The sequence below is a fragment of the Oryza sativa genome, chromosome 3 (assembly GCF_034140825.1).
Source record: "Oryza sativa Japonica Group chromosome 3, ASM3414082v1".
Taxonomy (NCBI): Eukaryota; Viridiplantae; Streptophyta; class Magnoliopsida; order Poales; family Poaceae; genus Oryza; species Oryza sativa.
In genome coordinates, this window is record NC_089037.1 from 18767652 (window position 1) to 18791844 (window position 24193).

At 44.1% G+C, this 24193-nt stretch overlaps 2 protein-coding genes across 2 annotated transcripts; one reads left to right on the forward strand and one right to left on the reverse strand.

Annotated features, from left to right (window-relative positions):
• The first annotated feature begins 10527 nt into the window (after positions 1-10527).
• LOC4333184 (uncharacterized) lies at positions 10528-12830 on the forward strand. Its single transcript, XM_015773396.3, has 6 exons — positions 10528-10696; positions 10789-10995; positions 11193-11510; positions 11794-11955; positions 12308-12391; positions 12507-12830. Exons 1-6 carry the CDS (start codon positions 10667-10669, stop codon positions 12612-12614), a joined length of 909 nt encoding a protein of 302 aa, XP_015628882.1. The 5' UTR covers positions 10528-10666; the 3' UTR covers positions 12615-12830.
• Positions 12831-15138: 2308 nt separating this feature from the next.
• Positions 15139-22382, reverse strand: LOC4333187 (peroxidase 2). Its single transcript, XM_026023680.2, has 4 exons — positions 22071-22382; positions 21778-21969; positions 21205-21370; positions 15139-15696 (listed from the first exon to the last, which is right to left on the reverse strand). The coding sequence occupies exons 1-4, from the start codon at positions 22326-22328 to the stop codon at positions 15305-15307; spliced, it is 1008 nt and encodes a 335-aa protein (XP_025879465.1). The 5' UTR covers positions 22329-22382; the 3' UTR covers positions 15139-15304.
• Between the last annotated feature and the right edge of the window lie 1811 nt (positions 22383-24193).

Consider the following 24193-nt stretch of genomic DNA (forward strand, 5'->3'; position numbering starts at 1 on the left):
AAAGGCTATGTAGGCTATGTTCTTTTCTTCAACTCTAAACTTTAACTTCAACACACTTTTCAAACTGTTAAATGGTGCATTTTAATATATATATATATATATATATATATATATAAATTGTTTTAAAAAAAATAAATAAATCCATTTTTTAAGTTTACAATAGTTAATTTTTCATTAATCATATGCTAACGAGCTTTCTCGTTTCGCGTGCGATGCAAATCTTCCTCCTCGATGAGGAATCTAACGAAGCCGTAGTCACGAAATATATGCATGTTTTTTAATGCATAAAAAACTTCTATAGGTTTGACCAAATTTTGTAGCAAAATACACTACTACGTGATAGATTTTCCTAGACGCCGCCCTCGTTTGTTTCCATGCGGTCTGTAAGTGGAACCGCACAAAAAAATAAAGGGACCGGTGCTGGGCGGTCGCCCGCACGGGAAAATCAATTTTCCCGTGCGGGCGTCCTAATCCGACCGCACGGGATAATCCTCATTATCCCGTGCGGTCAACTTAAGTGGACCACATGGAAAAATCGATTTTTGCATACGGGCTTTTTAAGTGGACCGCATAGAAAAATACCTCCCTCCTTTAACTCCCACCCACTTCAAAATTTTCACATCCTCTCTCTTCCTTTTTTTCCCTTTTATTATCCCTCAACCACTCCCCCATCTCTCTCTACCTTATCTCTTCCTTATCTCAGCCACATACACCCGGCTTCCCCCACTCCTCCTCCCCTTCCCCTCTGTCGGGCCAGCGATGGCGGCGGCCGGGCAAGGCGGCGGCCGGACGCGGCGCCGACTGGACGAGGCGATGAGCAAGGAGGCGGCAGCGACCGGACGAGGTGGTGAGCAGAGAGGCGGCGGCGAGACCTCCTCCTGGTCGTCGTCCTCGTCGTGCACGTCGTCGGTCGGCTCCGTTGATGACGATGTCGTCAAGGCGGCGATCGGGCGTCATCAAGGCAGCGGACGTCGTCATCGTCAAGCGGCGACTGGGCGTTGTCAAGGTAGCGGCCGTTGTCGTCGTCAAGGCAGCGGACGTCGTCATCGTCTCCGCGCGGAACGTCCCCGCCACCGGCCGCCTCCTCACCTCCATCCGCTACCACCCGCTCCGCCCCTCGATGCTGCACCTCGCCATGTGTTGATGCGAAAAACACACACTGTCACACCCTGAAGTTCTTCTCCCAAGCCTAAATTGAATTTATAAATGGTCTCGAGAAAATACCAGTGTAAAAGCAAGAGTGAAACCCTAGATAAATTAATGCAAATAATAATCGGAATTGGCATGTGGAATTTTTCTTGAGTTCTACATGTCGAAATATGCTAACAAGATTTTTAGTGGAATTTTTAGAGACTTGGAAATAATTTTAACCAATTAAAATTGAGCACAAGCATTAAAGAATCCCTGGAAATCCTTTTATTTTCCTTTTTCCCTTTTTCCTTTTTTCCCCTCTTTTCTTCCTTTTGGGCCGCCGGCCCATTCCTTGTCCTCCCCCTCCCCGAAGTCCATCCGGCCTCCCCACCTCCTTCCCGGCGCCGACAGGTGGGGCCCACCTGTCGGGTTCGCCCCTAACCTCCAGCCGGAGGGGCGGCCTCCCTCCTCAACCGCCGCCCCGCCCTCCCCGCCGCCTCGGGCCACGTTGCCCACTCCCGCGCGCGCCCCGCCTTCCCCGCGCCCACGCCTCACTCCCGCTCACCCCCACGCCCGCGAGATGGCCGGGATTCAAATTTGAATCCCGCCTCTCTCTCTCCTCCCCCACATCCCCACTAACTCCGGCAAAATCGAGCCCCTCCCGGCCACGACTCGCCTCCCCCGCTCCTATTTAAGTACCTCCGCACCTCCCTCTCTCTTTTTCCTTTTGTCGCTGCACTCTCCCGAGCCCTCTATCGCCACCGCGCCGCTCTCCCCTAGTGCCGCCGCCGCCGCCACTCTCCGGCCGCGTGCCGCCGCCGCTAGTGTCGTCGCCACGCCGCAGACCCACCACCACTAGCTTCGCCGTTGCAAGGGCTACCCCGTCCAACACTCGGTTGACGCAAATTGTCGCCATAGCTCCGTTCTCCTCGCGCGCCAGTGAGCACCACCATTGCCGCCACCTTCGGCCGGCGAATCCACTCGCCGTGGACCACCCTTCTCCCTCTAATCCCTCCCATTTTGTTCCTTAGGTGGTCCCGGAGCTCGTCCGCCCGTCACCGTCGTCCTCCCGTCACTCGTCATCGCCGTTCACCATCGCTCCTCCCCCGCGCCGGCCGAGCCCCTCGGTGAGGATCGGTTTCCCTCCCTTCCTCTCCCTCTGTCTCTCTCTTTGTCGCGCCGTCGCGTCGCCGCATACCGCCGCTCCCCGCCGCTCGCCGTCTTGCGCCGCCGGTGTCCGTGCCGCACCGCCGCACGCCATGCCCGGGCCGGCTTGAGCCACCCGTGCACTGCCCAGCCGCGAGCCGCTGCAGCCATCTGATCTACCGCTCGGTAGATCGGGGCCATTCGGCTGCCGCCCGCGTGGCTGTCCACGTGGCCGCCACGTCGGCGCCACGTGTGCGCCACGTGGTGCTCCTCTCCGCGGTCCCGTGGACTCGGTCCACAGTAGACCGGCGCCCTTGAGTCTATGACAAGTAGGGCCCATCTGTCGGCGCAACCCCCCCCCCCTTTGATGATGTCAGTAGGGACCTTTATTGCGCAATAAAATCCATTAAGGCCTTTTATTTTATAGTAAAAACACATTTAATCTTCTAAAATTCATATCTAATTCATCCGAGCTCCGATTAAGTCCATTCAAGTCTCAGTAAATTCATAAAAATGCATAGAATCCATTAAAATGGTTTTGTTTCCTGTTTAATTAGACTTATAGTGTGTTTTGCTTGTGTTCTTTGTTTGTCGCGTAGATTTCGGCCATTTCGTCAATCCGCGGTTCCTCGAAGACGTTGCTATGGTCTCATCAGTGCGAGAGCAAGGCAAGTCATGCATTACGATTGATCATATTGTACCCAATTTACAAATGTCCCTCATTTCTATTAAATATTGCATTGTTTTATAATATCATGTGGGATGGGTCCTACTACTCAGCCATATCTTGTTTACCTTATGCCATTGATAACTTGGGTATTAAAATACTTAGATGTTGGTTTAGGGAATGCTTAGCCATGCTTAGTTCAATTAGTACACAATGGGGGAATCACATTAATGCATAGACTTTGATTATTGGCAATAGCTTTAGATTAGTGCCACCGCAAGGGTGTTAGTTAATTAAAATACACTACATAGTGGGCTGTGGGTGCATGGTTTTGTTAGTCGTGCCCATGGCGATTAAGGACCGGTTCGCGGGATGCCCTAGAAGAACTTATCGTACTTACCACAAGCCAGCGTGGGCAACGGCTGGGCTTGTAGTGTAGCTTTCCTCTAGCTGACGTACCCAGGCGAGGGTGGGCGTGATGGAGTTGGGTCGGCCGGGGTGTCCGGTTGATCGGCTTCCGGATTCACCGCGGCACGAAAGGGGGGCTGCCCGTTGCCTGCTGGGGACGGGGCGAACCCTAAGGTGTGGTGCAATCGGTTAGAGGGGGTTATACGAAGGGTCCTGTCACGGCCTCTTTCCGGTATGTCGTGGTGGCATGTTGGTGCACAGAAACGTGTCGTGGGGCTGTGTCTTGTGGGTACAGTTGTACACCTCTGATCAGAGTAAAACTATTCGAATAGCTGTGCCCGCGGTTATGGGCGGTCGACCAGATTCACCGTGATTAGTCTCACCCTAGTTTAGCTTAATGAACTGGTGTAGTTCAGGTGGTTGGTTGGGCCTGTTGCAACGTGGTGTAGCGTTGGACAGTGATTGGTTAATATTGATTAATTGCTACAACTGTTTTACTGCTTTCAACTACTGCTTTTAAATGCTAGCTTTATGCAAATGAACCTCTAGCCTCCTTTGGTTATACCCTGCATCATACCTTCTCTTCCGGTATGACTTGCTGAGTATAGTGGGTAGTACTCAGTCTTGCTCTCTTTTCCCCCACCCCAGAGTTGAAGTTCTTCTCAGTTGGAGATGTCTCGATGAAGTTGGTTTCGTCGCTGCCATCAAGGATGCATGTGGAATGGAGTCGCCTCGCTGCAGGAGTCAAGTCTTCAGGCTTAGCTCGCTTTTATCCTTTTCCGCTGCATTTGTAATCTTTTATATTTTTGTAAGACGTGGATTTGTATGTCAACAATTGTCGTTTGTGTACCCTGGCTGGTCCTGGACAGGGGTTTAATGCACATTCAGCTTTGAAATTCTGGTTCGTGAATTTCTGGGCGTGACACACACTGGACTGGGAGATCTGCTTAGCTCCAGTGCAGGCCCAAAGGTTGTTGAGATGCGGGCGTGCCAATCAATTTGATCCTGCAACTGACAAGATATGTAAACAATAGATCAAATAGCCGATCGGCTGACAAGCCGATGTAGTAGTTCCAGCCGATAGCTAATGCCAGCCGAGAGCGATAGGGTTTTGAGCTATCGGCTATATGTCCAATGTAGGGTCTGACACTTGATGTAAATAATGATATAAAGGCAATCGGCTGATGATGATGTGATAAAATATATAACAATATAATCCAGTAGAAACCAATCGGCTAATAATAATATGATAGGATAAATACTGATCCGATGGTTAAAACATTCGTCGGCTGGAGGTCCGATGTCATAAAATCCACAAGATTAGATACATCAGTGAAACATTTGTTTTCATCGGCTAAATCCAACTTTTAGATATATATATATATATATATATATATATATATATATATATATATATATATATATATATATATATATATATATATATATATATATATATATATATATAGCCGATGCAACGTCTTGATAACTTATCGGCTAGCACCCCGATAAACATTAGTACGAACCTATCGGCTTAACAAGACTTATATTATCAACAACAATCTAGTAGGTCGAACCTAACCGATGCAGCACGAGATTGTATATGATAATTTAATACTCGATGAGCCGATAGATCTGTCTAATGTGATGGATATAACAAATCTATTTATAACAGTATTGTGATTGTAGAGATATATCGGCTAAGACAAAAGATCGGACCTAACCGAGACAGTCCCAACTAAACCAATGCGTCTCTAAACACAATACAACTAGAGATAGAATTGAGATATCAGGTAGGAAAATATATCAACCAAACCAGAGCGATCCAAGATATCGAAGCAATGCAGCCTTAAACAACACCAACGTAGCCGATAGATTCACTAGGGTCAGCGGAACGTAGGACTTACCCCTTCGCCGGAGATTGAAAACCGATGTAGCCCCGCGTCAGGTGCCAAGTTCCGTCGGATGATAAGTAAAAACCTCGGTAAAGAGGGTGGCGATGCGCCAAGAGTAGTTGTATTGATCGAGAGATATTTTACAATGACCCTGGGTGCACATATTTATACCCATGGGTAGATACTAGTCCCTGTCGGACAAGAAAGAAACTTCCCTAAAGATAAAAGGAAAACATAAAGTCCTTATTGGACACTAAACACACTTTCCTAAAGATAAAAGGAAACTAACAAACTATTCCTAATTAATAGAAAACTTGCCATGTCACATCCTCCTTGAACTCGGACTCTTCTGGATAAATTTCCTTTAATTGATCCGACTCCACCTACAACACAACTGCTGGTGATTTGACGACTCCCATCGGCTGATTCCAAGACTCTGAAGCCGATACTGATTATAGGCCGATGATGACTTCGGGCTTACCAAATTTTGGTGTTAACACAATGCCGCTCCTGGGCCACCTCCTCTCGCGCCACCGCGCCCGCAAGGCCGCCTTCGTCGTCCGGCGAGCGGGCCCCGCCTAGATCTGACGAGTTGCAGCGGTCGGTTGCGTGCGGGCCGGCGATTTTCCTTTCTTTTCATTTTTGGTTTTTTTTGGTTCCGTGCGGGCGGTATAACTTGACCGCACAGGATAATCGATTATCCCGTGCGGTCCACTTAACATGACCGCACGGGAAAATGATTATCCCGTGCGGTTGGGCTGCCCGCACGCAAAAATATTGATTTTTCCATACACTTAGCTGCAGACGGGAAAATCCTCCGCACGGGAAAATCATTTTGACCGCACGGAAAAATGCATGTCGTAGTAGTGATATACTACTATTTTCAATACAAAACAACCAAGTTATCAAAATATATTCAATGTCAAATTCAATGAAATTAATTTGGTGTTGTAGATGTTGCTATTTTTTCTATAAATATGATCAAACCTAAAAAAATCGACTTATAATATAAAAGGGTGGGAGTAGAAAGCAACTGCAATGTACCAGGTGGTGATAGCCACTGACGATGAAGATGAGGTGCACCGTGCAGGGCAGGGTAGGCAATGAAGATGGTGCTGGTCCTCAGCTTTACCAATTGTAACTCTATTTCATATATAGGTTAGAGTAATTCATTATTCTATTCTCATCCAAAGGATGAGAAAAGTGACCAGAATTTTCAAATATTTCAGTCAGCTAAAAGCTAGAGAATACCTAACATGGATAAAAGTCTCATAAGGTTGTAAACAAATATTGTTGATTTTAAGCAGCCAAAACATGAAGGAATGAACTAGCATTGTAGACCAACTCATAATCCATGTGTGAAGAAAACTTGATGATTATTGGGTCAGAAGTTACGACCTTTCGAAGCCAAATATTCGAAAAACACATGCAAAAGAAGCCAAAATTTTCTTCAAAGAGTTTGCTTTAATTGAAGCACTTTGATCATTAGTGCCACTTCCATTTTAATATCATTCTCTAGGAATAAACAATGACGTGACTACGACAAGACCGTCGCTGGTTAGGCATATCCAGTGACCTCACTTTTGGTTGCTACTAGTATAGTATACTCAACAGTGAATGCCTTTTTTTTTATAGAATTTTCTCTTAAACTACTTATCCGATCTATAATCCGAGTATACCTTTGTGTTCATTACAATTAAATATTTGCAACAAGATTTTACATGATTATATTCTGATAAAAAAGGTATCTATGTTGTAAATTACTTTTATTATATATAAGTTACTTTTATCATCGATATAAATTACTTTTAGATTTAACCTCTTTAATAACTTATACATTTTAAATCATGTATTATTTTCAAGAACTATTTGCACCATTGCACTCTATATAAAACATGTGACAAAACAAGATCCATGTTGAATATATTAAAATATTTTATTAATTTAAAAGTAATTTATTTAAATTGTAGAAATAACTTAGCTATGTAATAGAAGTAACTCTCTTTAGTAGAAGTAATTACATTGTAACTTAGTTGAAATAAGAAACTATGTAGAGTAAATTCACAAAGCAAAGTGTTGAGAAGATTTTCAAGTAAATGCATTTATGAAAGTAAATTTAATGGAGTCTAAAAGTAAATTTAATAAATTCTAAAAGTAATTTACATCAATCATAAAAGTAACTTAGCACAAAATAGATGTTATTACAACATTAGAAGTAAATTCATTGTAGAGAGAAAAATATGGTCTATGTAAAAATTAAATTTAAAGTCCATAAATTATAGAATTGACTAAAAATAATAATAAAAATAATCAACTTAGAGCATTATGAATGTATAAAAAGTAATTTAGTCAAATATAAAAGTTATATATATATATATGATAAAAGTAACTTACTTATATAATAAAAGTAATTTGCAAACATAAATATTTTTTCATCGTAATATAATCATGTTAAATCTTGTTGTGAAGATTTAATTACAACGAACACAATAGTGTAATCGGATTGTTGATCGGATAAATAATTTGAGAGAAAACTTTATAAGAAGAGGGAAAAAACATGCATGTCTAATAGAAAAAAGGCATGCATGTGTAGTAGTACTTTCTCGCACATGTGTTGTTGGCTGAGCCTAAACCTAGAGGCTTCTCGGTTTAGATTCTGTGAACAAACAATGGAACATTTGCTCCAGACAATTAGGAAGGAAGCAAGTTTACGGTTAAGACAAATGGGGATAAATTCTCCAGACACGGGAATTAGTACGATCAGTAGAGCCTGAAGCAAGCTCTGTGCCTAGGCAGTTCCAAGCTACAAAGTGCACCTAACAATAAAACAACAATAATATTAATGTTTGTCACAAGAAACTGATATGGATTAAAAAAAATCAAAACTACAACCAAATTACTCATATTTTTATATATTTTCATCACATGGTTCAAGAAAACTAGGAATGCATCCTTTTCAGGATGTATCAGCGGCATGGATAGGCTTACCTTCTTCCTGTGGCCGTAGTACTCCTTGGACACCAGGTTCTTCAAGTTCACCCCCGGCATTGAGCCGCCGCTGCCCTCGTTCCTTCCCTCTTCTCCTCTTCTCTCCCCTCCACCAATGTCCCTACGCACAATGCCAAGGACGTGTTTTCCGGTTGTTGAGTGAGATCGAGAAAAATGCTACTGAGAGAGGGGGGAGGAGGGGAAGAATTCACCGCAACAGCCAGAGGAGGGCGCAAGGCAAGGTGGTGAGAGAATGCGCCATTAGGGGTATTCACCGGCGGCGTCGGGGCAGCGAAAGGGGGGGGCGGTGAGAGGGGGGAGGGGGGGAGAGATCACTTGGCGGAGGTGGCCACGGGATCTTATAGCGATTGCTACTGACTGGATAGATACCGCTCGACTTGACTGGAGCTATAGACCGTGACAGCCACCTCGAAAGTTCAAACATGTTTGAACACATTGGCACTGTGACATATGTTCTTCCCTGCCTCACCCGCAATCTTATATATAACCCGATTCCACCGCCACCACGAATCCACGATCCATCGAACCGATCCTCCAATTCCATGGCGTTGTCGCCGCTGCCGTACTCCCCGCAATCTTCGTCCTATAACTCCATGCAGCCTCAACCACGGCCGACGCATGACCCTGAGCCGTACTATTCGTTGGAGTTATCGTTGTACGGCTACTTCCCAACCTCACCGCTGGACTATCCATCCTCACCGTCATCGAGGTCGTCATCGGTGTATTCTCCCAGCTCACTGGGGATTCCCTTTTCCAGTGGCTCACCGCCGAGTTATCCTCATATCACATCGTCGTCATCAAGTTACTCGCCGAGCTCGCCGCCGTACGCCCCCACCTCGCTGCTCTACTCCCTCGGCAGTGGCTTATGGCACGATGACGACGTACTCAGGCTACACATGCCGTCGCCGGAGTATTGCTACTGTTGTTCGACGTCGCTCGAGCTTTGCCGTTGCCCGGCGGGCACAGGCAACCTAACCATGTCGCCATCGTCACCACCGCGATATGACTATGAGCCAATGGAATTTGGAGATTCTAATTTCACCGAACCCAACAAAGCTGGAGAGAATTGAATGTAACTTTTTTTTTAAGATGTCCGTGGATATATTGTTTGCCGGATTCCAAGTCCGCATGATAAAGTGATACATGTTTTAAGAAATGACACCTGAATATAAAAAAAAACACAAACCCTAACTTTTTTTTTGTTTATAGGATGTAAAAGATGTAAAAAAATGCTAAGAGTGTTTGAAATCTAATCTACTTTTTTTGGGAGGACTATAGGAAAAACCAAAACAACGAAAAGCAGGGAGAGAGCGCTTGGGGGAGGGGGGCTTTTCGGTAAAGCTTTGGAAAATTCTAAAAGTTACATATTTCATCCATTTGAGTTTAATTTTTCTATGGTTGGTTCTTGAGTGCTCCTAACTATGAAAAAAATATAAAAAAAGAAAAGAAAAAAATGTTGAGAGGAAAAAAAAAATTTGGTGGGGAGGAGAGGGAGGGGCGAGGGGGGCGGGGGCGGCGCCAGCCACATTGGCGCACTCCCCCTGGCACCTGAGCGCAGCCCCGCTACGATGGCAGGAGGATGGCGCCGTCCCGTTGGACGACGGCGCCAACGACTCTAGCACCCCAAAAAAGACTATTTCTGGGATAAGTTTTTTTTAGTCTATTTGCGAAATAAGTTTTTCAAAATGACCAAATTGTGAAAAATCCAGCCCACTTGGCCGCCTCTAAGATCGAAACCAAACCAATCCATACAAGATTCCAGGCCAACCCAATCCAACCCATTCTTCTCAAATGGACTCAACCCATTTCCAATCCATGGGTTGAAACCAAACCGCATGAATGCTTCCCTATCTCAGGCCACCGTCTCTGCTTGACTGCTTCCTGCAACCATCTCCCACACAGATCAGGGCCAGCTTACCGTCGGTGCAGGAAATTTGATTTTGATTTGGGGGAAGTACATGGATGGAACCATGGATGACCAATTTTTAATCAGGCCACATCCAGTCCAACCCAACCCATATTAGATGTCAGTCCGATCCACTCCAATCCAATGTGAAATCTCAGCCCACTCAAAACCAACCAAACAGATCCAAATCAACATCAAACCCATTCTATCCAAACAAATCCAGCCTCTCACTTTTCCTTCCGTGAACTTTTCTGAGCTCACTAGCGCTGTAGCCCCTCATGCCCTCGTCTGAATTCCGAAGAAGTCAGTCACGCTTGGCGGCTGAAACAATAGTTAAATACAAGCATAATCAATCAAGAGTCTTCATCAAAGCTCGGATTACTTTGGGAAAGCAGCATTACCACTCGCAGGGTAAGCGTCACAAGCCTCCGGCCCGGCGGTCGCTGTCTCAGCTCATAGTCTCCTCCTACCCATTTGCTCCCTGCCCTCTACCTGTTCGACGAAATGCCGGAGAGGGCCATCACATACGCCGTGGTCAGTCACCGGTGCTAACTGTGCTGCTGGCTAGCGAAGCTGTTTAATTACCATCGGTTGTTCCATCTATGATCTATTGTGCTGCCCTGCAGGTTGATGCTTTCACAGATGAGCCATTCAAGGGGAACACGGCTGCCGTCTGCCTCCTCGAGGAGAGCTGGGAAGAACAGTTGGATGAGCAGTGGATGCAGTCCGTTGCCGCGGAGTTCAACACCTCCATTACCGCGTTCTTGGTCCGTGCTGATGCTGATGCTGCAAATCCCCAGTTTCATATCCGTTGGTTCACTCCTGTTCGCGAGGTACGTAGTATTGATTTAGCAACAAATTTATGGCTTATTTACTTTAAACTTTTTCTCAAATTTTAAAAATAAACACTGCAGCAAGCTTTTCTTTATAAAAAAAACCCTTCTGAAGTTCTGTTTGACAAAATATTATCCTATCTTTTTCTTGTTATTTTGTTCATATAACTCAAATTTAAACGTTTTGTGTTGTGCAGAGTGAACTTTGCGGCCATGGAACATTAGCTGCTGCGCACTACCTGATTTCATCTGGCCTTGTGAAGTGTAATGCGATAGATTTCTTGGCAAAATCTGGATTTCTAACAGCCAAGAAAGTTGTTGGCCTTAAGCAGTCCAGCACCTTGATTTCTCCACTGCAAGAAGCTTGCACGAAATTCTTAATTGAACTGGATTTCCCCCTCATTCCAGTAGTCAAATGCTCACCTTTGGAGATGCCATCTATTCCTGAGACTTTAAATGGTGCATCCGTCAGTAATGTGCTGAAAACTGTTTCTGATTCTGCCACCGATCTCATTGTAATTTCTCTCACGTATATACTTTCCGTAGAAATGCAACCTGTTACATTGAAATTTAGCTGTGTGAGCTTTATAGTATGCTAAACACAATAAAGCTTAAAATATGGCAGGGGTTAAAGATCAATTTTTGAACATTGCATTTTGTTTTACTAGTGAATTATTTTAATAGATTGTCTCAATAATCAGCATCTTATTTTCTTCCTATCTTGTAACCTTCTGAAACAATCTGGCAACCATAGTAGCACGGAGGATTTGGAGCAAATAACATGGCTTAACTTTTCAGGTGGAGCTTAATTCAAGTGAGGAAGTTGTTAATGTCCGACCAAACATTTCTGAATTAGTCCAATCTGCTGGAAGAGGGGTTGCTGTTACAGGGCCAGCTCCTGTTGGATCTAGCTATGATTTTTTCAGTCGTTTCTTCTGCCCAAAATATGGATTGAATGAGGTAATTCAAATCCATTGTAGAATAATATGATAGCTGTTTTGGGAGCTCCCAGAAACTTTATTTTCAGTTGGCTCATCGTGACAACAGTAGAATGTGATAGTGCCATTGAATAGAACATGATATTGGGCAGTGCCAGTGAATCCTGCTTTTGCCCCTATTTTTCTTCCGCATGCATGTGCAACCCAAAATTAAGTAAAGAATTTTATGTCAGATATTATCGTTCCCAAAAACATCATCAGTTTTGTTGACCTGTATCCTTTTGGCTTAGGAATCACATATTCGGAACAGATCATAATGTAAAACTTTATCTAAAATGGACTTCCTCTCACTCTCTTACTTTGCTGATTATCAGGATCCTGTATGTGGTAGTGTGCACTGTGCCTTGGCTCCTTACTGGGGCAAGAAGCTAGGTAAACAATGCATGACTGCCTCCATGGTAAGAAGCTTTTAGACGTAGACAATCCCTGCTAAAAATTTGAGACGATCTTATGATGGAAATTGTAGCCTATTGTCATGCTGCATATATTTCTTTGTGTTTATGTTTTTTTCAGGCTTCCCCAAGGAGTGGAACGCTTTATCTGCAATGGGATGAGGCGGCCCAGAGGGTTCAAATTCGCGGAGAAGCTGTTACTGTCATGGTTGGGAACATTCTAGTCTAGAAAATACTTCTGATTATTGAACAACTGCCATCAAATCAACGAATAATTTTGGCAGCTTTGGTCTGAAGTTTGAAACTTTGATCCTGAATCCGTACTTAATGCTTGTAATCACTGGAGTACATGTCATGTAAACGTAAATTCGTAAATTGCAAAACTTGTTTGCAAAAAAGAAAATGTCAAAACATTAGTTTTTTAAGAGACTATCCTTTTGGACTATCTGACTAGGATATTGGTTGTGGCTTTGATTGGGTGTGCGGATAGCTGTTCATTCGGTTCCAATAGCAGTTTAGCAGCTCTAAACTGAATGAACCGGTTAAACAGGGACGACTGGACCTGCCGGCCTAGCAAGGGATGGCTCTATATTAATGGACCAAAGAAGGGCAAATATTGTCTCAAATGGCCAACAAAGGTACCATTTTGCAAATCCGCCAGTAGTGGCACGAACACAGGTGACCAAGCTATAGCTACTCCACCCATCATGCTGCTACTTCAGTTCTGTTTTAACTTAGAATATACACACTATTTATATGTTACGGTTCGACACTAGCTAGACAAGCCAATCTAGCATCGTCCAGTTTATTTCAAATATAGGTAGTGTAAGATCTTTGGTTGTGCTTTTGATATTCTCGAGAATAATCAAATTCTTGGATAAGGCTATCCAAATTTATAGCTAGAAACTGATTTATTTTGGGACAAGGGGTAGATGAAAGAGCAGGACTAATAAGACCATGTGATAGAGCATGGCCAATACGATATGCGTCCATACACTCCTAGAAAAAAATATTTTTGCAGGCAGCCAAAACTCTGTATGCACCCTAACGCCTGTGAAAATCAACGATTTTTGTTGGCGGGCCCCTTGTCCGCCTGCAAAAATAATTTTCGCAGGCGGCTCTGTTAAGTGGTCCGCCTGTGAAAATGTGATTTTCGCATGCGGACACCTAAAGCCGATCACCGCCTACCATTAAGCTTGTACTAAAACAGGTGGGTAAAAACCTTAAGAGTTTTGACCAATATGCAAGCCCTTGTGCAAATTCTGAAGTTGTACTAGCCGGATAGTCCGAGTGATGACGGACAGTCTGAGCTAGTACTTGTCCAAGTTGCTAGAGCAACATGACCAGACAATCTGATGCAGTGTCCGATTGTCTGGCCAGTACATTGCCCGGCTGTGGTCACTTTGTTTGGACAGAGGAAATGACCTAGCGGACTGTCTAACAACTCTAGGATGTTAACAAAGGGGTCCTAGAAAATTCTAGTGGTGCTAGATTGTCCGGCGCTTTATAGCCCAACGGGCACACCTACCGTTGGAAAAGTATAAAATATTGAATAGTCCGGGACCATGCCAAACTGTCCGACCCTATACAATTTTGGCTTATTCTTTTCAATGGTAACTAATGGCTAGTGAGCTTGTTTAGGGCTACAATATACCCATTGTGTTGGACTCCCTGATGTCTTTTGGAACCCTAGTGAGCTGAGCAATTCAAGGGAGAGTCCAAGAGCACCATCTAGCTAATTGTGATTTCTTCATTAGTTTAGTGCTAGTTTGAGTTGAGAGTGGCTTAGTGTGCACCATCCAAGAGACTTCATGTCACTCTTGGCAAATCGAGCAACTTATAAGGTCTTATCCCTCCAACCATGCCATTCTCGGGTTAACTCTTTTACACAAAACGAGGACAAAAATGTAAGTGTGGTGATATGTATTAGTAGGCCCACTAGTGGGTTGGGCTGGGTTACATGGTTCTAGAGGCAAGGCTATTACAAATGGTATTAGAGCCGAACCTCATGGTTGCAAGTATGGGTCAGTGTGCGGGCATATGGCGTCGACACTGGATGTACGGACGTGCGCTAAGAGGGGGTGTGTTTCTGGACATCTGCTTGTGTAGCTATGTGGGTGAGTTGGACCGACAGGGACGTCGGGTCCTTTGTGGGGGGTGTATGTGACATCCTTACCTAATTAGGATGAGACATGTGTGACCCATGAGAGCTGTGTGCACATGTTTAGTACCACCTTACTAGTTTAGCAAGGGTGGAACTAACTTACAAGGCCTTGTGTAACTATACTACTCCTGGGTTAACCCTTTTACACGAAGCGAAAACAAAAGTGTAAGTGGGCCCGCCAGTGGGTTGGGCTAGGTTATGTAGTTCTAGAGGAAGGCTGTTACAGGGCAGCGGAGACGGAGCTTGCGAGGAGGTAGCTACAGTGGCGACGAACCCCGAGCGACCTCCGCCTCTCCCACTAGCGGAGGCCGAGGAGGCGGCGCACCCGATCACGCCTCGCGTACGCTATGTTGGACAAAACTGATTTAGATTGGGTCAAGGGGGGTTATTCGTCCAGAATTGAAAATTCAAGGTGAGCGATGTCTGATTTTTTGGTTTAGGGGGTAATTCGGTCTACCGTGATAGTTTAGGAAGGGGAGGGGTAATTCGTACTTTTTTTCTATCTATGAAGACTCCATCTTAATTTGCGGCAATATATGAAAATTTCTGCACATGATATGTATTTCCTCTTTAATTTTCACCTTCCAGATAACAATAATGGAACCAAATCATATTTCTGCTATATATGCACACACACATTGTCGGAAACTAATAATTAATAAAATAATAAATAAATATAGTATATATAGTTGGATGCCATTTCATTTCCATATATATAAACTCTGCAAGCTAGATGATTGCCCATGCGTCATGAATTAATTCACCGCCCGGCAGTTGACCCTGATCTCGCCGGCCGACCCCGTCAGCGGGCTAATGTTGCCCATCTTCACCATCGCCGTCGAGAAGTCGCTGGCGAACTGGTCGTTGCTGGACGCGTAGCTCCTGACCAGGCCGTCCGTGGAGCCCCCGCCGCCGGCGAACAGCGCCTGGTCGGAGTGGAGCAGGCCGCGCTGGGAGAGGAGGCCGCCGAAGTAGCCGTTGTCGAAGGCGTCCGGCGACGACTCGTCCAGCGGCGCGAGGCCGCTGCCGTCGCCGGACTGGGGGCAGCCAGCACGCAGCGACGCCGCGAACGACGCGTCGATGTCGGTATCGTTGTAGATCCTGTCCCGGAAGTTGGCGCACTGCGCCCGCCCGATGGTGTGGGCTCCTGTAAAGACGATTAATGGTAAAATCTAGTAAGTGTTCCACGTGAAACAAGGTGTAATTATGTGTAACTAATTAAGTTTTAATTATTACGAACTTAAAAAATAGATTATTCTGATATTTTATAACAACTTTAGTATAGAAAATTTTCACACGAAATACACTGTTTAACAGTTTGAAAAACGTGCCACGAATATTCAAAAGTTTATCGAACATTTATATATGTGAAATGATATTAATCAATAATCACAGTCTTACAGACGGTTTTAGTATCAGTATAAAGATGTCATTGATCTATGTGGAGATGATTTTTTTAAGGAAAAAGTACGAATTACCCCTCTAAACTATCGCGGTCGTCCGATGTATCCCTAAACTCAAAAACCGGACATTTGACACCTTAAACTCTTAAGACCGAACAAATTACCACCCTAACATGGTTTGAAGCGGTTTTCAGCCTACGTAGCACACATGTGGCGATACAGTCAGCATAAACAAATAAAAAAACCAGTGGGGCCTACTTGTCAGCTTTTTTTTCCTCTCCTCCTTCTCTAGCTCTCTCTCGGTGAGCAGAGAGAGCACGCGGCAGCGGCGAACGCGACGCACTCTGCCTTCGCCTCCACCGCCGACCGCCCGAACTCGCCGCCTCCATCGCCGGTTGCCCGAGCATTCTCTGCGTTCGCCGGCGGATGTGGTTGGACGGCCACGATGCCGATGACCAGGACGACGGACTCACGGACCGTTCGCCGCCTCCACCGCATCAACGAGAGAAGTAGAGAAGGGAAGGGGAAAACTTGTCAGCTTCCCCAACGACCTCTGCCTCGCCGGCCCGCATGGCGTGTTGTGCGACGACGGTGACGCGTCCCACATCGTCGGCATCTCGCTCGGCTACGTCTCCGACTTCTCCGCCAACCCTAGCAGCGCAGCGCCCTCCGCCTCCGCCGCCGCCAGCCTCCCGCTCCTCTGCCGAACGCAAAGGCGGAGGGCGGAGCTGGGTGGCGAGTGGCGGTGCGCATGGCTAGGTCGCTCCGGCCGGTGGCGAGCAGCGGCGGGCGCGACTGTGTGGCTCCGGTTGACGGCGACGACGGTGGATGGGGACGACGTGGATGGGCGGCGAACTCGTTGCCGTAGCGCACCGCCTCCAATGCCCTTCTCGGCGCCGCCCACCGTGCCCTCCACGCCACGCGCGCCGCTCGCCGCGCCCTCCCCGAGGATGATTCATCGTCGCCCACCTGCCTGAGCACAGAGAGAGAGAGAGAGAGAGAGGGAGAGACGACTACGTGACGGCGCGGGCGCACGGAGCTCGGCGCGGCTTCCCCCCTCCCCCCTCTCGGCTTCTCCCCAAGTGTGCATCCTCGGCATCGCCCTCGCCCTCGGCGGCAGCGGAGCAGGAAGGAGCTGGTCGAGAGTGGCGCGGAGGCCCGCGGCGGCGGCCTCGTGGTTCTTGGCGATGCCCAGCCATGCCTGCCCTCTGCGCCCATCTTGGCCTCCGCGACGTGCAGCCGCCGCGCGGCGACGCCCTTTACTGCCGACACCACCGCCAGCAGGCGCAGGCGCCGTGCCTCCTCGGCGAAAGGGCGGCACGCTCCCCCTCCCTCTCGGCAGCGTGCGCGCGGGGAGGACGAGGGCGGCGGCGGGACGGCCGGCGTCGAGGCCCCCTCCGCTACGCCGCTCCAACGGCACCCCCACCTCCACCCGCCGCCGCCGCCGGCTAGCTCGTTCGCGGCTGCTGCCTCCCGCCTACCCTCGATACCGCCGGACACCGGCGCCCAGCCACCCCTCCTTTGTGAGAGAGAGAGAAGAGAGAGTACGAAGAGAGACTACGAGTGTATAACATGTGGGTCCCACTTTTTTTAATAAATAGAATGCTGACTAGGCTGACACGCGTACGCCACGTAAACCAAAACCACCGTGGATTGGATCGAGGGGGGTAATTCGTCCGGTTTGTATAGTTGGGATGAAGAATGTCTGGTTTTGTGGTTCGGGGGATAATTCGGACGACCAAGATAGTTCGGAGGGGTAATTCGTACTTTTTCCTTTTTTTAATCACTTGCTTTGCAACCGTATTCTCTCTTTCTTCAAACATCGAAAAATGGCACTTCTCTCTTCTTTTTTTACCGTGTGCATTTCTTTTGCCCCCGTCGTCTAGTCAACAAGTTGACTGTTTAAGCTTTTCCCCAGATTACCATTATACCCTTTTGGATGTTCCAAAACAATACGACACACTTGGAATTTTGTTTAAATGAATACCGTAATATATCAGAAAAACAAATTGTAGCCACTTTTTCAAAGGTTTAAATTTTCAGAAGAACACATAAATATGCAACTATTATACTTTTAAAAAAACTAGAAAAAATACCCGTGCAACGGGTGAAGTATTTTTTAATCTTATTATTATTATATGGTTTAGTTAATTTGAAATTTATTGTGGGAGTTCGCTTGGATATATATATTTTTAGAAAATTATGAGCTGCAGTTAGGAGTCCGAACGTCTCAAGTTAGCATGTGAGTTTTTTTTAAACAAATTTCTTATATGATTCTTTCTGTATTACCAAAAGTGAACGATCTTAAAAACCGACACAAATATGGATATATATTTCCAAAAGCAAACGAACTTAAAAACCGACTCATACACGGATGACATACAAAATACCAGAAAAAAAATCTTTAATTTTTATAATAGTAGAGAATTACTCCATGGGAATGCATGCATGATTTGGTTATTAAATATTTCATGGAATAATTTATAATAGGTTATTATGTGCAAGGCTATTTCACAATTTATTGGGGGAGTAATGTAAGATATATATATGCAATTAATACTCGTGTGGATATGCAATTAATATTTTTTAAATAATGTATTTTTAAATCACCCTATAGAAACTTTTCAAACTAATTGAAAATTAAATTTCATGCCATGTTGTTTTTATACAACATCGAAGAACTAAAAAGATAAATTATATGTTCCTTGCTTTCCATAATTTCTTATAGTACTCCAATATACTCCCTCCGTCCCAAAATATAACAAGTTTCAGGGTTGGACACGGTTATTAAGAAAGTAGATAGAAGTGAGTGATGGAGAGTTGTGATTGGATAAATAGTGGAGGTAGGTGGGAAAAGTGAATGGCGGAGAGTTGTGATTGATTGGGAAGAGAATGTTGGTGGAGAAGTTGTTATATTTTGAAACGGAGGGAATAATGTAGTTTCATATATGGGCATATGGTGATTTGACGGGGTAATCCTAATAGGCGGGTGATCGCTCCCTCCCCTCCCCAGCGATCACCCGCCCCTCCCCCTTACTACTTTACCTCCCCTTCTTCTCTTACTACTACACCATAAAAATTTGAATTAAAATTCAAATTTGAAACGGGTATGTAAACTTTTTACTTATAAACTTTGGGTCTATAAACTAATATTTGAATTCAAATTCAAATTCAAATTTGAATCGGGTATGTAAACTTTTGACCTATAAACTTTGGGTCTATAAACTAATATTTGAATTTAAATTCAAATTTAAAATGGGTATGTAAACTTTTTACTTATAAACTTTGGGTCTATAAACTATTATTTGAATTCAAATTCAAATTTGAAATGGGTCTATAAACTTTAGGTCTATAAACTTTTAGATGTATAGAAATACTATATATTAAAAAAATATTTGAATTCAAATTTAAATTTGAATCGGATATATAAACTTTTGACTTAGAAACTTTAGGTCTATAAACTTTAGGTGTATAAAATTTAGATATATAGAAATACTATATATAAAAAATATTTGAATTCAAATTCAAATTTGAATCGGATATATAAACTTTTGACTTATAAACTTTGGGTCTCTAAACTTTAGATGTGTAAACTTGAGGTGTATAAATTTTAGGTGCATAAATTTACTAAAATAGGAAAATAATGCGGTGCCAAAAAATGAAACCAGGTGGAGGGAGGGGGGAGCGAATTGATCGCTGCCCCCATCGCCAGGCGAGCGATCGCCCATTAGCCGTTTCGTGATTTGACGTGCACCAATAATAATGTCAACAAGGAAATGAGCACGTACGGAATAGTGATAAGAAAAAGAAGTGGAGGTGCGGTCTGAACATAGTGGATAAAAAGAAAATCTCCTGTGAGACAGCTATACATATCTCTGTGCACAAATGTGAGAATTTGACCCTTTGCAAAAACTAATTTTACAAATGAACTGTGGCCAAAACTTATTTTAAAAAAGATCCTTTTGTTCAGCGTCAAATCGTATAGCGCTGAACTTAGACACCTCGACGCTAAATAGCACAGCGCTGAATGCACGTTGGCACGCCGAATCAGCCTCCTATCCGCAGTGGCACGGCATTCAACGCCAGTTGACGTGGCGCTGAGGTGTCAAATTTCAGCGTCATACGAAGGTTATTTTTGAAATAAGTTTTGACCGCGTTTATTTATAAAATTAGTTTTTGCAAAGGATGAAATTGTTAAAATTTGTGTATCTATGTGTGTTGATTTCTCGTGATCGATCAATCGCGGCAACATGATTTGACATGCATGCAATGTGGTTCCATGCACGATATATAGTGAACGACTGAGACTCTGAGAGTTAGGTAGGTGGTCACCTTGATCGAGATCGATCGATCATTGTGCAGATAGTTGAGGCATGTTACGTGTTGCGAGAGGTTGCAAACTAAAGCGAAGGTGACAGCCGTCGTCGATCATCACTATTGAGATCACTGTGTACTGTATTGAATTGAGGCGAATGCAGACAATTAAGCCGACGCATCATATATGAATTCATGCATAACCTTGACTAGCTTTTGCTACTAGCCATATGTGTGCATGATCCACGATTTGTATTTTGTGTGGATGCATATGCATGAACGTATACTCTCATTAGGACGCTTCTGAGGAGATCGCGCTCACACCAGTCAGAATTAATTATTAATGGAAGTATGGAACAGACAAGCATGCATGCATATGCATGGAGTTCGTACTTATGTCTGCTGTCACGCACGCATACGTACAAAATCTAACTACTTTATGTGACTCACGCTTGTTGTTTTTGAAATGGAAATTTACTGTATGGTTCATATTCATCACTAGTTTTGTGGTTGATCGGTGCATATCATTAATAATAATGTAATGCATATTCAGTCTTTCAGATATATGAATTTGGGACCCTTCAATTTTGCAACATGCCATGTGCACTAGAGATGCAGATCGAGTCAAAGCCAAGACCATCCATGAATGCATGCATATTTGAATTATATATATATACAAGAGAAATCCCATATCCTACGTACGGAGAATTTTGAACTTGCTACCCTCATGTACCCCATGTTTAATAGGCAAAGATGGACCTATGTAGAAGGAGTGATTCATTCGGAGCGATAATATTGATGTAGAAATTTCTTCTCTTAATTTAATTTTCGTCTAGACGGTACGTGCTGATTAATTTCTAGGATAGTGTTGGATTAGTTTAGACAAAGAGATCGTGCGATCATTAATTAGCATATAATTAAGCGTACGTGTACTGTACCCGAGAGGACAACCATGTCGGTGGTGGTGAGTCCCTTGTTGGAGAAAGCGGCGAGGAGAGTGGCGAGGGTGGAGGACGGCGCGGGGAGGTCGCTGTTGGCCAGCGACGCGCTCGCCGTGGTGGAGTCCCTCCTCCCCAGGAGGACCGTCCATGACGGGCCCCCGAGCTGCAATGCATGCATGCACACCACAAAGAAACCAAACAATACTCATATATAGTATGCTCAAAAAGGTTTTTCTTAAAATATACTACCTCCGTTTTTTAATAGATGACGCTGTTGACTTTTTCTCACATGTTTGACCATTCGTTTTATTCAAAAAATTTATGCAAATGTATAAGATATAAATCACACTTAAAGTACTATGAGTGATAAAACAACTCATAACAAAATAAATTATAATTACGTAAATTTTTTGAATAAGACGAATGATCAAACATGCGAGAAAAAGTCAACGGCGTCGTATATTAAAAACCGGAGGGAGTATATTCTCCATGTATATATACTAGGTGCTCGATCTAGTCAGCTAGTATTGATGAGATCGTCCGTCCGCTAGACGGTCACCAGGTGCGTACCTGGACGACGGCGTCGCGGGCGGCGACGGCGAGGATGTCGGCGCACGAGACGGTCTGCGGGCACACCGTCTCCAGCAGCGTCTTGGCGTTGTCGACCACCTCGAACCCGCGCAGCGACCCGGCGTTCGGCCCGGCGCCCTTCTCGCCGGTGAAGCTGCCCGTGTCGTCAAGAAGCACCGACGCGTCGCAGCCCTACATGAGACATGCATGCCAATCAATCGAGATCGACGACGACCAGACGATCGACTGGTGGCCGGAGGGGAAGGAGAATTAACAAGGGATAGCTTAATTGCCTGGACGAAGCAGTCGTGGAAGTGGAGGCGGAGGAGGGAGGCGCCCATGCGGGGGTCGAGCAGCACCGCCGCCGACACGACGGTCCTGATGGTGAGCAGCGCGGCCGGGCAGGAAGCGTCGTAGTAGCTGTCGGACAGTTGGGCGTTGGCTACTGTACTGCTGGTGGCCAGTGCAAGGAACAGGAGGACCATGAATGGGGCAGACAAACGGTGCCGCTGCGTGCGACTGCGAGAAGCTGGACGAGGAGGAGCCATCATGCGTGTGTCTAAAAGGTTCAGGCTCAGGCTCAGCTCTCCTTTAATTTCCGGTTTGAACGATAGCCAGTTCCAAAAGTATATTTATAGACATGCACGCACGAACCATTAATTAATCCATGTCATAGCATATGGAGAATGAATGTAACTAAATACTCCCTCCATTTCAAAATGTTTGACACCGTTGACTTTTTAATACGTGTTTGACCATTCGTCTTATTCAAAAAATTTAAGTAATTATTTATTATTTTTATATCATTGGATTCATTGTTAAATATACTTTCATGTACACATATACTTTCATATATTTCACAAATTATTTTAAATAAGACAAACGGTCAAACATATGCTAAAAAGTCAACGGTGTCAAACATTTTGAAACGGAGGGAGTAAATACGAATGATGACACAATTAGTATTCAAAACAAAATTAACTAATTAGTTAATTTGAGTGGGTAGTTAATACTTAATCGCTCCAAAAAAATACTTATTGTTATGCCATGTAGTCGAAATTTTTATATGCATGTTACTTCATGTGAATAGATACATGAATAGAACTATAGAAGTAAGACCGTACCTGAGTACTCCCACCGGTTTCATAATTATTGATGTTTTGGACAAAGTTGTAACACCCAGCCCGTTTGAAGCCTAGTAGCGTGTGTTTGGCTCATGTGGTGTTTGGCCCATGTGGCCCAGAAGTAGATGTGTAGTGGTGGTTTAGTACCACCTTAGAAGTTTAGATGGGTGAGGGCCTGCTTATAAGCCTTGGTGCTCCAACCATGGTATCCCCGGGTTAACCCTTTTACACAAAGCGAGGACGAAAGTGTAAGCGGGATACCATACGAACGTGGGGGTCCGCTCAACGTGTAGAGCGGACTAATGCGAATTTTGAAGGTAGGGTGTTACAAAAGTTGAGAGGTAAACTTTTATAACTTTGACCATCAATAACTTTAAAAATAATTAATTTAAAAAAACTAGAACAACATATATAGATTTATCTTTCAAAGCACTATAATAAAAAATAAACATACATTTATTTATTGTATTATTCAAATAGAAAAATAATGTTAAAAATATTTTTTTTAGACCGTGGCAATGTCTAAATATCAATTAAAATGAAATCGGAGAGAGTAATTGGGTCATATGCAAAAGCTAGTTTAGACATAAAGTCCAACGGGGATCCCTAATTAATTCACGTGTGCGCGCTAGCAGCTGGCTGTGTAACTCGCGCCCGCCCCCATGATGCCCACGCAAAGCACACATATTAGTGCTATAGCAGTAATTATACACGCTAATAATAGTAATTAGTATTATTTTTTAAAAAAATAAATATTTTACTTAAAAGTTTTAAAAGAATAGTTGAAAGTTTACAATTGAGTTAAAAGTTTCTGAATTTTGGGTTAAAAGTTTCTGAAATTTGAGTTAAAAGTATTCAATTTTGATATGTAACCTTTCAATTTTGAGATGAAAATTTTGAATTTTGAGTTAAAACTTTTTAAAATTTGAGTTGAAAGTGAGATGAAAGTTTTAAAGTTTGGGAGAAACTTTATGAATTTTGATTTCAACGTTTTAAATTCCAGTAGAAGGTTTTGCTTTTTTTAATCTTCCCCCAAATTTGAGCTGACTCAAGAATAAACCTCATTTTTTTAAGGGTGTATCTATAAAACTTTCGACAATTTTTTTAATAGAAAACTTTCATACATAACTACAGGCGATTTACATTGTAGTTACATGTAACTATTATTGTAACTATTATGTAATTGTAACTGGTGTATAAAGATTCGTAAACAAATGAGTAGCTCGTTGGTTAAGGTGCTTGCACGCAACTTACGTGTTCCGGATTCGATTCTTCTTCACGAAGGTGTACTG